The sequence below is a fragment of the Trichoplax adhaerens genome, genomic scaffold (genome assembly GCF_000150275.1).
Source record: "Trichoplax adhaerens TRIADscaffold_9 genomic scaffold, whole genome shotgun sequence".
Classification (NCBI taxonomy): Eukaryota; Metazoa; Placozoa; class Uniplacotomia; order Trichoplacea; family Trichoplacidae; genus Trichoplax; species Trichoplax adhaerens.
The window spans coordinates 112,177-123,728 of NW_002060951.1; the positions used below are offsets into that span (position 1 = coordinate 112,177).

At 32.0% G+C, this 11,552-nt stretch overlaps 1 protein-coding gene across 1 annotated transcript; it reads left to right on the plus strand.

Moving 5' to 3' along the window:
- Window positions 1-766: 766 nt before the first annotated feature.
- On the plus strand, window positions 767-7,266 carry TRIADDRAFT_58798 (uncharacterized protein; the record flags this gene model as incomplete). The annotated part of the gene is made up of 18 exons (XM_002114823.1): window positions 767-1,069; window positions 1,192-1,363; window positions 1,501-1,660; window positions 1,900-1,942; window positions 2,091-2,157; window positions 2,327-2,418; window positions 2,615-2,872; window positions 3,050-3,079; window positions 3,287-3,594; window positions 3,855-4,080; window positions 4,366-4,430; window positions 4,603-4,708; window positions 4,889-5,017; window positions 5,612-5,783; window positions 5,907-6,114; window positions 6,266-6,474; window positions 6,611-6,725; window positions 7,131-7,266. 18 exons carry the CDS (start codon window positions 767-769, stop codon window positions 7,264-7,266), a joined length of 2,799 nt encoding a protein of 932 aa, XP_002114859.1.
- Window positions 7,267-11,552: the final 4,286 nt, after the last annotated feature.

Consider the following 11,552-nt stretch of genomic DNA (forward strand, 5'->3'; position numbering starts at 1 on the left):
AAAACCAAGAGATATGAGTAATTTACTATTTATCTTATCCTATAGATCTTTACGGTGACTTGGCGACTTGCAGCCTGAAATACGCAAGTAGTGCTAAAATACGATATTTAGATTATTAATTAGACTACAACCCGTGCTCAGTTCTATAATATCACGACAAATATCCAACTACGATACTTTCCTAGAAGATTTTATTGCACTGTAAAACTGTTACACTACATTTATGGCGCTTATAGTGTGGTGTTTTAAATCTTATTGTACACTGTTTATGGTTTTACAAAAATTTCGTAATCATAACTTAATTGTATCTTAAAGGAGAAGAAATCGAATTTGAAGGGCAATTGAATGATGACTAAGCTATCAATCAAGGAAAGTGCGAGCCAAGAGCTTAATGAACTTAACAGTACCTCCTGTAGGAAGTGGAAAAAAATTCAATTTCGTAAATGTGGTCGTATCATTTCCAAAGGATTGGTAAATTGATGTAGAAATATGGCCTTAATGCTTATTTCACTTTCATTATCGTCGTCAAGAATATATTCTTGACCTTAACAAACATTTTAAAATCGTAATACAGTTTCTTAATCTGATCTGTAGAATAATACTTATTGCAATAACATTGTTTACTTTTCCAAGCTTCAGTGTTAATTCTATAAGTTAAAGTGTTATATATGTTATCACCACAATATATTTGATAAAGCATTTCTAATTTTGATAGCACTGCAGAATTCACCAAAATAACGATGAACTTCAGATAATTGCCGATGAAATGAGTTTGGATATGGGAACTTCTACAGTACCGAAACAGGCCATGTTTTCTATTATAGGTGCATCCAAAGAGCATAACTGTGCTCGGCAGTATTTTGCATTATCGAAGACCCTCTTCAACTTAAGGTCCAAGATGCAATGTTATCTTGTAACATCATGTAGAGCATCATCTGTTATTCGAATTGCCTGCGAAGGACTTTATAAGAATAGAGCAAGTGACTATTCAAACCGTAAAAGTGCTGTCATCGTCGGGATGAGTCAAAATAATCCTCAATTATGGAGTCGGTTTTCTACTTTAGTTGAGGTAGCCATGAATAAAATTTTGATCTTAAATGAAAGTTGTCCTTATAGCGATAAATCAATCAGTGTAGCTTCTTTAATTGATGTGGTCATGCTGAATACTTCTGCTTTATAATATTGTACCAGGATAGCGATCACACAGGAGCTTCCATTTATGATATTCCTATGACTGAAGACACCAATACATTATCACCCTACCATGATTATTACTATTTGTTGGATGGAAATAAAACTAGTGATGTTTATAGCCTCCGATTACGATTAGAGAGACAGATTTGTACATCTAGCGCTTCAATGAGTATGTATATGTACGCATAATAATTACGTATTAAATAATTTTCCAATTCAGCTTCATTGATTATCACTACACTTGATGATAGAATAAAAAATATGAAGCTAAGTGTAATAGAATGTTTAAAATTTTTTTAATTTCAGGTGATATTTTGAGAATGTACTTTTTGGTAGGAGGCGATTTCGATGATTTGGAATACGTCGATTGTGTCATTAACGCTGGCTATCCAGTCATGATTATTGCTGGCACAAGGGGTGCAGCAGATATTTTAACGAATCTTTTGGAAGGAAGATCCGATCTTAAGTAAGGTTTCCTTAACTCTCGATATGCTGTAGATGCTTTCTTGCAAAATTATTTACAAATGTTGGATAGAAGTGGTAATTATGTAAAGTAGACGTGCTGAAACGAAAATAAGCCTGCTACTGTATCTCCCGTTAAGATTTAAGTAGTATCGCTTTTCTTAAATACTATTTAGCGCAAGTATCTATAGAAGCCTCAAGATACGATCCTTCCTGGCAGATTCAAAACGTTAACTTGGATAGATTAAGTCAAATCATATACAATATTGGCAGCAAACGTAACCATGTACGTCTATTTCACACATTTATTAGCTTAATGGTTGTTAGAACCATTAAACTGAAACAGGATTCATAATGCACTTGGTTACTCATCTCCTCGTTATATTTCGAAAACACGCACATATTTAAGTTCAATGTCTATCATTTTTTAATAGGTTTATATTCATGAAAGTAGACATGGCGAGGCTTTTAATGACAAAATTTTCGAATTTGTTAAATCAGGTATGTTACAGTTAGGCCAGCAGAATATGGCCGAACCATAAAAGTCATCTTGCTAAAGCCATAGTTATAGCACAAGTGTATAAAATGATCTAGCCGTGGCTAACTTCATTTGATTTAGAATAAAAAATTAATAACTAATGATGTTTTCGTTGCTTTTTGAAAAAAATAGTGAACAGTAAGACGCTAAATGATGAGTATAGAGTAAGATTATTTTGGAGCAATGTTGATGATGAAAAGCTAACTCAGGATTTAATTTTTACAGTAAGTTTTTAAATTTTCATGATGCTATTTCTGTTAGTAGTGGTTACAACTTAGTAACAAGAATTAACTCAATAAATTAAGTTGCTCTATTACAACTGTAATTGTATCCGAATTACGACATGTTCTGATTCATATAATATTGTATTAAACATAACAGATAGCAAGGTTTAATAAAGTATTCGTTATTTTATGATAGATTGAGAATTATCAGAAAGAAAATATCTCTGTCGAATATTTACTTAAATGCGGATTTTTGAAAGGCTCAGGACAAGTCACATTGCTTCTTGCCAATAGTAATTTCATGAGCTACGCGGATATTTTTAACAGAGCTCTAGAGTGGGAAGCAATGAAACCAACGCAGGAAATATTATCCGCTTTGGATTGGATATTTGAAAAAGGTGAAGATGAACTTTCCCAAAGTTTAACTGTAAATGCGTTGGATAATATGTACAGGGTAAGAAAAAAATCAATTATTAGCCATAATTTACTTCGCTGCTTCAATGATACTGCAATTAAATCGATATATTTATTTAATAAAATAAGATATCAAGGTAGTATGAATACGTCGGTCAAAATGCGTTATTACTTTATTCCGCTATTAATTTATTAATTCTTGTTTTATCGATGATAGTTCTCGAGATCGAAAAATAAGGCTATGCAGGTAGTTAACCCTGTAATTTTAGCGTTCTAAATGAATAATGCTAATCGTTAGGGTAGTATTGGACATATTGTATTTAGGAATGATAAAATTTATAATTCACATAACTAGCCTAAGTTCCAACTAAAAGATATAGAGTTCATATTAAGTATCCTTTAGCACCTAAAAATTTCATAGAATATTAAAAAGCGCCACCGTATGATTATTTAGGTAGGAAGTTTAACTGAAGCTGGCCAAATGGTTGAAAAGACTATGGGGTACGGCTATGCAAATCCATACGACGAAATAGAATCTAAAGCCAATGTAATGAGTGACATGGACGACGTACATGTGCAGGAGCCATTCCGAGATTTGTTCATATGGGCCTTATTTTCTTTACGACTTCGGATAGCATTACTGATATGGAAAAGACTTAGGCATCCTACGTCCGCAGCGCTAGTTGCATACAAAATTTTAAGCAATCAAGCAGATGAAACATATAATCAAGAAGAAAAAGAAATGTATCAGTCTTATGCAAAGTAGGGAAATCACTAATGTTCTAACGCCCTTATAGGCTTCTCAATCATTATAGGCTATCCAACTCAGTACTTATAAAAATAAAACACCACTATTTGTAAAATAAACTTGAAATATTTACTTACGTTTAATTTGTAATTGTGATAGTATTTAAAGTTTTTGAAGCTATTATTTCCTATGCAGAAAAGCTGAAAAATTATTATATAGTCGTATTTAAGTTATTGTACACTCTTATGTGATGTATGGAAATTTTCTTTCTTAGTAAATTTATGGATCTTGCCTGTGAAATTGCTAATAAGGTACATTATCGCGATCGCCGTAAATGTCGCTTCATGATGCTGCAAGAGGTTGTGGAATGGGGCAAAGTATCTACGTTTTCTATCATTGCCTTGCATAATATGCCAGAAATCATACAAAGTGACGGTTATATTAATGCCCTTGAGGCAGCCTGGGGTCGCAATATCGACATTGATATACCAAATTCGGTGGTATGTCCATTTATGTTGCAAATACATGTATAAATTTATTTATAAATATATTTTGCATTGGGAAATTATCGTTACTTTTGGATTAGTTCTATCTATATCATACGAAATCAGCGAGAGCTAACTACCTTTTCTATATTATTTTATTATAATAACTCAACTTTTAGAATAATATATAATAATTCAAATGTATATTGAACTATATATACTGTATGTATGCAAATGTAAGCTCACCTCACCTATTAGATGTAATATCTCTCTCTGTTTTGTTTCATAAATTTTCTACAGCTTCTAACAAGTTGTATGCTGCCAATACCTCTTGCCTCCTGGTATATCTTCAATGACCAAAATCGGTTAGTAACTTTCAAATAGTTCATGAAATACCGTACTTGTCTTACGATTAAATTGATAAGCACTAGCTATAATTATTTCTTAATCGACAGTTGTAGATAATTTCATGTAAGTGTTAGCCTCCCACTAATATATACCTTTATTTTATTTTTTTTGTAATTAATATTTATTTAGATATTGGAAAATAGCTAGGGGTCCTTATCAGTCAGTTGACCGTAGGCTGCTATCTAGACTCTACGAGCTTTATGATACACCTTTGGTTAAATTTCGCTTAACCTTCGTAAGTTTATACGAAAGTTCAAAATGTATCGAAATGTTGCAATTTAATGCTTATCGATGACCTACGTACTTGCAATTTGGTTATATTATAAAGCTGAAGTAATGAATTAGCATACTGTAGTCAAGAATTTACCGGTATCTACTGAATTATTAATTCCCTATTGTATTTTGATACATATAGTTGGTTTATGTGGGCTTCACGGTTACCTACGCGGTATTCCTCATTAGATACTTTTATGATCGGCTATCTCCATTTGAAATAGTTATCGCTGCTTGGTTAATAGGGAGTTACATTGAGGACATTCTAATGGTGAGTACATTTCTATTAAAGTCTATAAGCTGTATTACTAACCAATAAGTGTTTCTAATAGTTATTCTTTGGATAAGATAAGGCGGAAAAGTAACAATATACAGTAAAAAATTGTTCCTGTTGATTGTAAATCTATCGCTAATACTAGATTTTACTGCAATCTGCCAATGTCGTAAATGAAATTCTCCTATTGCTAAAAATTGCTAATAACTTTACATATTTAATTTATAGAATCGATGGAAAAATAAATTAAAGTGGAGCTTCTGGGATATTCTATCTCATCTAATGCTAGTCATATTCATAGTGTGCATTAATATGCGAATACAATATACAACAGTGGAGATTAGTAGGATGCTTTACTGCGTCAATTTTGTAGTGATTTGTATAAGAATTTTACAAATTCTATCACCTAATCGTAAACATGGACCAAAATTGATCATGATTTGGGAATTAGTATGTAATATTAACGTAATATTATAATTTATACAGTCTCGCTAATCTCTATTCTTCATTAAAATTTAAAGCACACAAGCTAATCAATGTCCATTTACTTTTTTCATTAATTACGCGATGAATTGGATGATATTTGGCTAGCTATGGGATCTATTCTCTTTCTTTACCATCCTCTTTGTTTTCTTGATATCATACGGTATAGCATCTCATGCTATCTTGTATCCTAATGGAAGTAAACCAACACAAGCACTGTCAGATATACTTCTCAAGCCATTTTATGCCCTCTTTGGTGAATTATCCGTTGATGAAACACGTAAGACAATAGCGTTAATCATAATAAGATATTTTATTGAATATTGTTTTACAATAAATTGCTCATACACAACTTTTAAGCTAAAATTTCACTATATTTTTCACCTACATTTATAATCTACAGTAAAGTACGTAAAATGTCCATCGGATGCGCCAGTAAATTTTAATTTATCCGCTAATCCGCTTTCCAGCGTTTATGGAAACGGAACGAGCTCTACTTCGTATACTTTTTACAACTGTATGGCGGTGGAAATTACTGTTAACATTCTCCTGGCTTTCTATTTGGTCATTGCTGTTATTCTTCTTCTTAATCTATTAATTGCTATTATGAAGTAAGTGTGATATTACAATACTTCAAGTCATTTAATTTCGTAAAGGTTTTTAAGGTTGACTATATAGCATTGCATTTGTCTTGAAAGGATTTTACGCATTTTAAAGGGTTTTTGATTATGCTTTTATGAATTATTTCTATTATGATAACAGCAAGAGCTATGACAAACTAGAAGAAGAAGCCAAATTATTATGGGCTAGCCAAATGACCGGTTTAGTTCTTGAGTATACTTATCGTAGCCCGATTGTCTCTCCATTCAGTATTCTCCTCCTGCCAATGGCTCTAGTTTACGCGACCATAACTGGAAAGTGTATCGATGTCCGTATTGGAGGCAAGCGAAATAATTTTTCCGCACCACTTAGTAAGTTTTTCTCTGTGAAAGCGACATAAAATAAAATTCGTCTATATGGCAATGTCTGCTCTGATTCTAAGGCAAATATTACGATTAAACGTGATAGTTCAAAATCATTTATGCCATTCAATTTATTATTTATCAGAATCAACTAGAGATATGACAAGTATAGAACATTGCCTAGGTTCCATTGAAAAAGAAATTCAGAGTGATATTATAGGAGACTCATTAGATTTTATTGAATTGACCAAAGCTGACAGGTACGCTAACAATTCGTTAGTTCATTTTTCAGGTTAAGTAGTCAGTTGCTAATGTATAGGCTTCTCGTAACAAAGCAATCAAGAATTTGCTGTATAACAGCAATAACGCCGTTCGTAATTCCGGTATTTTTTGATAGTTACTACGTTGTATCGTAATTCGTATGAAGGAGCAGCAGTTTTACAATTCTTCTAGGAAGCATATATAGCTGTAAACTTTCTTTTAATGCATCGCTTTGTGTAGAATATTTACCCGTTAATTTGAAAGGTAAATTTACCCTACTAGTACAAATAATTTATGACTGCAGAGCAATTTTCAAGCTGCTATCGATGGTATCGTAGCGTCATCATCTTAAAATCGCCCTTAATTGTTGATACTTATAATAACATTCTATGAAATATTTGTAGGGATGATCGCCAAGATGAAGAAATTAGGCAGTTAAAGGAAGAACTTAGTAATATCCGTACAAGCCTGAGCGATATTAAGGAATTACTTCAGTCTCAATCAAGCCTTCCTATAAATTCTGAACAAGAAAAATTTTAACATGTTAATAATATAGCAAGTCTCTTCATTTTATCCGCATTTTTTACTGTTAGGATAAAGTATAACTGGCGTAATCGCCAATTTAGGATCTTTGTATAACTATGACAGAAATCTTTAAAGGATGATGCGTAGTGTTAAATTTTAGATATTATTATGACATATCAGTTAATACAAAATTTAATTTATAGAATCTACTTGATAGAAGAGCTAATTTGTTATGGGAAACTAAACTCAGACTGAAACTGCTTTCTCTACAAATTCTATAAATGATAAAATAACCATTGCTAATATCAGCTACGGTAACAACGATGTACGAATATATTGTAACGGTTCAATTTTTTAAATAAGATTTATAAAATGATAATGTATAGTATGATTCAGACATGTTAAAATGTTATTAAACATGCAATATTAACGTAATATCATATTCTCCTTGAACTTTTTATAGTTAGTTATTATCACAACCTTGTAGAAATGTAATAAAAATAGCCATAGTGGCAGCTTTACAATATGATTTTCGTAGTTGACTAGTTAAGAACTTGCCAAAGTTTTGATGAGTGGTGAAGAATTCCTGTTTTGTTCTAGCTCGTTATAGCAGTTTAAACGCGTATACTTACGAGTACACACCATATCGCCCTTCTTTTCAACATCCTTATGACCAGAATATCACATGGCTATAACCGAATCTTTCGATCAAATATTCATTTAATTTTCTTAGTTATATGTGCAATTAACGAAAAGTGAAATACCTTATCAATTTTTATCTGGATAGCAGCAAATTTAGACTCATGGATTGCTGCTATGTTAGCAGATAAACTGAGTAAAGGAATATTTTTCATCCGCTACAATTTTTGAGTATAACTGCAGCTATCGAGACTCAAATCAACATGATGGTATTAGCTTGCTATGACTCTAGAAGCTGTCTTAATAAATCTTAATATGCGTACTTTATGCTTCCGGAATGCTGAATAACGCTTCTTAATTGAGAAGAAAATAGTTTTGGATGGCTAGAATGTACAGAATAATATCTTAATTAATTTACAGTAGAATGGTAGCCTTTCAAGCAATATAATTTGTGAAATTTTACTATCATAGCTATAATCGCAGCAGATTACAGCTTGTTATAGCTCTTAGTACTGTAAATTTATTCAGAAAATAGGTAACGGTGCTTTGTATCATCCAAAATTAAACTTTATGAACTGAGGTTGACTCAGCATAAATTTCGTTATTTGTTTATTCGGAGTTGAGCCAATTCAATAAATGTAATGAGGGTAAGGTAGGTAATTAATTGTTTTACCATAATAATATGCTGGTGAGATGATACTACCCCAGATGTTTAGAAGCAAGTAAATACGGTAAGAATTTTTAATTACCCAGACACCACTAGAACTGAAGTAGCAAAAACAAATGTTGTAGCCTTTTTGGAAATTTATACTGTAGCTCAAATTTGACTTTGCTGTGACAAATTTTCGAAGAATTTAATTGAGATAAAGTATTTCTGTTACTCGTACAAAAATTTTAATTTTATGTAACGCCATTTAATCTTAAATCTTGCGTCCGAATCAGAGTTGCGCAGAGATTACAACAATTGGCTACCATTTAGGATTTCGATAATGGTATATTTCTATAATTTCCAATAATTTAAGTTTCTTTTCATATTGACATAGTCTTTAACTGAGATCTGCTACCTGAAATTACAGAATTTACTCATAATTGATGGAAATAAAGCTTACCCGATCTCCTTCTAAACTAATCTGAGACCAATTTATTGCTAAATAATTAGAGTTTCAATATTATATTCTACATCGCTACAAGACTATCTGAAGTAGCTGGTCTTACATGTAAGATTTCTAAAGTCCTATTAAGATGGAATGCTGTTACTCATCTGCCAGATGTTAGCGTACTGTTTACATTTATCTTTACTGAAATCCAAAGCGTAACTTATTCATTCGTGAAAACTACCGCTGGCCTGCAACTATCCTGTCGCCATTTTCAAAGTCTTACAGCATTTGTTGCTAAGAATCTCAAAGTTGGTATAATTTTATAAAGGATTCATTGTCAATTTAATACACTATCGGTATAATGTCTGTAAGAGCGGACTACAAACGCGCAATTATGAATATATTTTATCCTGGATACTGTAATCCAGACATAGTCTTTCTTTTTTGCGCGAATAATAAAATCATCAAACAGGTCAAAAGATAGTAAACGCCTCCATTGGATCAACGTGCAAGAACATAACCGTACAGCTTTTGTATTGATTAACAATGTCAAATCCGCTGATAATTGCATTTAATTGGCGGAAGGAGATTTACTGCCTCGAAATTATTTCTGACACTGTACTACATGTAGTATAGGTGCTATGCAAATAGCGGATGCCGTTAGCGTTAGTTCTTATCGTATAGACTGTCTACGTTGCATGTACGCACACAAATACAATGTACATTTACGGCATAATCAAATTCTCTTGAGTATTCCTTTTTCAACAAAAAAACTTGTGTCACGCTAAGGCTTTATTTCTGCAGATCCACCGTTGAGTAATCATTTGATACTATATTCTGTAAAACAGAATCATTTTTCGATACGTACGGTGGTGGAAGAAGCAACTTCATTAAATCTCTACCAGTCATTACGATAAAATTTGTCAATTAAAACGGATCCTTCAATGCTTATATATTCTCTAATCACTGCTCATTTCCTATATTGGTAAAAGTAAATGAAATATTTAATAATTGAGAAATGACTCCAAAGAATAGCATTTGAAAGAAAGCCAAAGCTATAACATCTATGCGATCACTAGGATAGAAACATTTTTAATAATCGAGAAAAAAGGCTCCAGCTACAATAATAAATTCCGCCACTGCTACAAGAACATTTTACTTTGAGGTTTAGTACCTAATTGATGAAATAAGTTAAGAACGTGGGCCACCTTATAGCGCAAGAATAAAAGGTAAGATTTAAAAGGTAACTATATGATTGTTGATATGACATGCTTACCCACATAGCAGGATAGTAATTTTCGCAGAAATTTAGTGATGATGTACTAGACATTACACTACTAATAGTTTGTAGGAAGAAACTGTCAGGTATTCATAATTGGACCTAAAAACTTTTCAATACAGCGATATTACCAGCTAAAGTGTACCGGTAAGTAATTAATCTTTGATCTTGTAATAAGTTTACAAATACAGTATTTCTTGATGGAAATTATCGAAATATAATAATTTAACTAACTTTTTTGGATAGCTTACGATAATAAATTTTACTTGCCATCTCGATTTAAATCATTTGATGAATGCAGCTAGTAAAGGAGTAGGGTATGCGTAAAGTATCCCTTTCTGATCGGTATTTTAAATCCTCTAAACTTAGAGTTTTAATTATAAGGGATAATGAGATAGTATAGGCTTTCGATCTATACAGTGTGGAATATCATCATAATTATTTGCAGGTACGGTACTGTCTTTCTTGAAAGTAGCGATACTGAACGGATTACTATCTTTAATTATAATTATAGTTTACTCTAAATGTAGCTTTTAACATATCTTGGTTGATTAACTATGAAGTCACTTTATACGAGTAAAGGATTATTAATCAATGAATCATATTCATTATTTATTATTTTACGTAGCGAATTTTTAAAGATACTGCGCTTCATCTTGATAGCTGAAGACTATGTGATGTCTATTAAACACTATACGAAAGGATATCATTTTGGTACTTTTCATCATTATAAATCTTCACTGTAGAGGTCGATGATACATATCAATAATACCCTTTGACTAGTCTATATTAGAAGTTATAATCCTAAGAAATACTTTGATTTTATCAACATGGCAATCTCGCCATCCCCTCAGGCATACAGATTAATTGCTCATTGTTAAAATCATGCATTGTATTCAAAGACTCAAACATTCATTCTGTATTGTAATTGCCTAGGGATTAGCCAATCAATAGCAATAAACTGCATTCATTTTGCTCGTAGATAAAAGAAGTAGCAAGTAGTTCGGGCTGTAAGCAGATGTCTTAAGGCTTAGTATCATAGATCTAGTACATTATATATATAACATATTCATTATCACACTGCTGGCATATTTAAATTTGATACTAGACCGTTTGCCCTATTTTATTTCTTCGCGTAAATTGTATGATTTTATAACACAACTACAACGCATTAGAAGGAATTTAAAACATGGAACGAATTATGATTTAGATACACTTACATTTAATTATCTAAGACATCAACAAAAAATGATTCAAATAATTTGGTGTAGTATAATAGGAAGCTA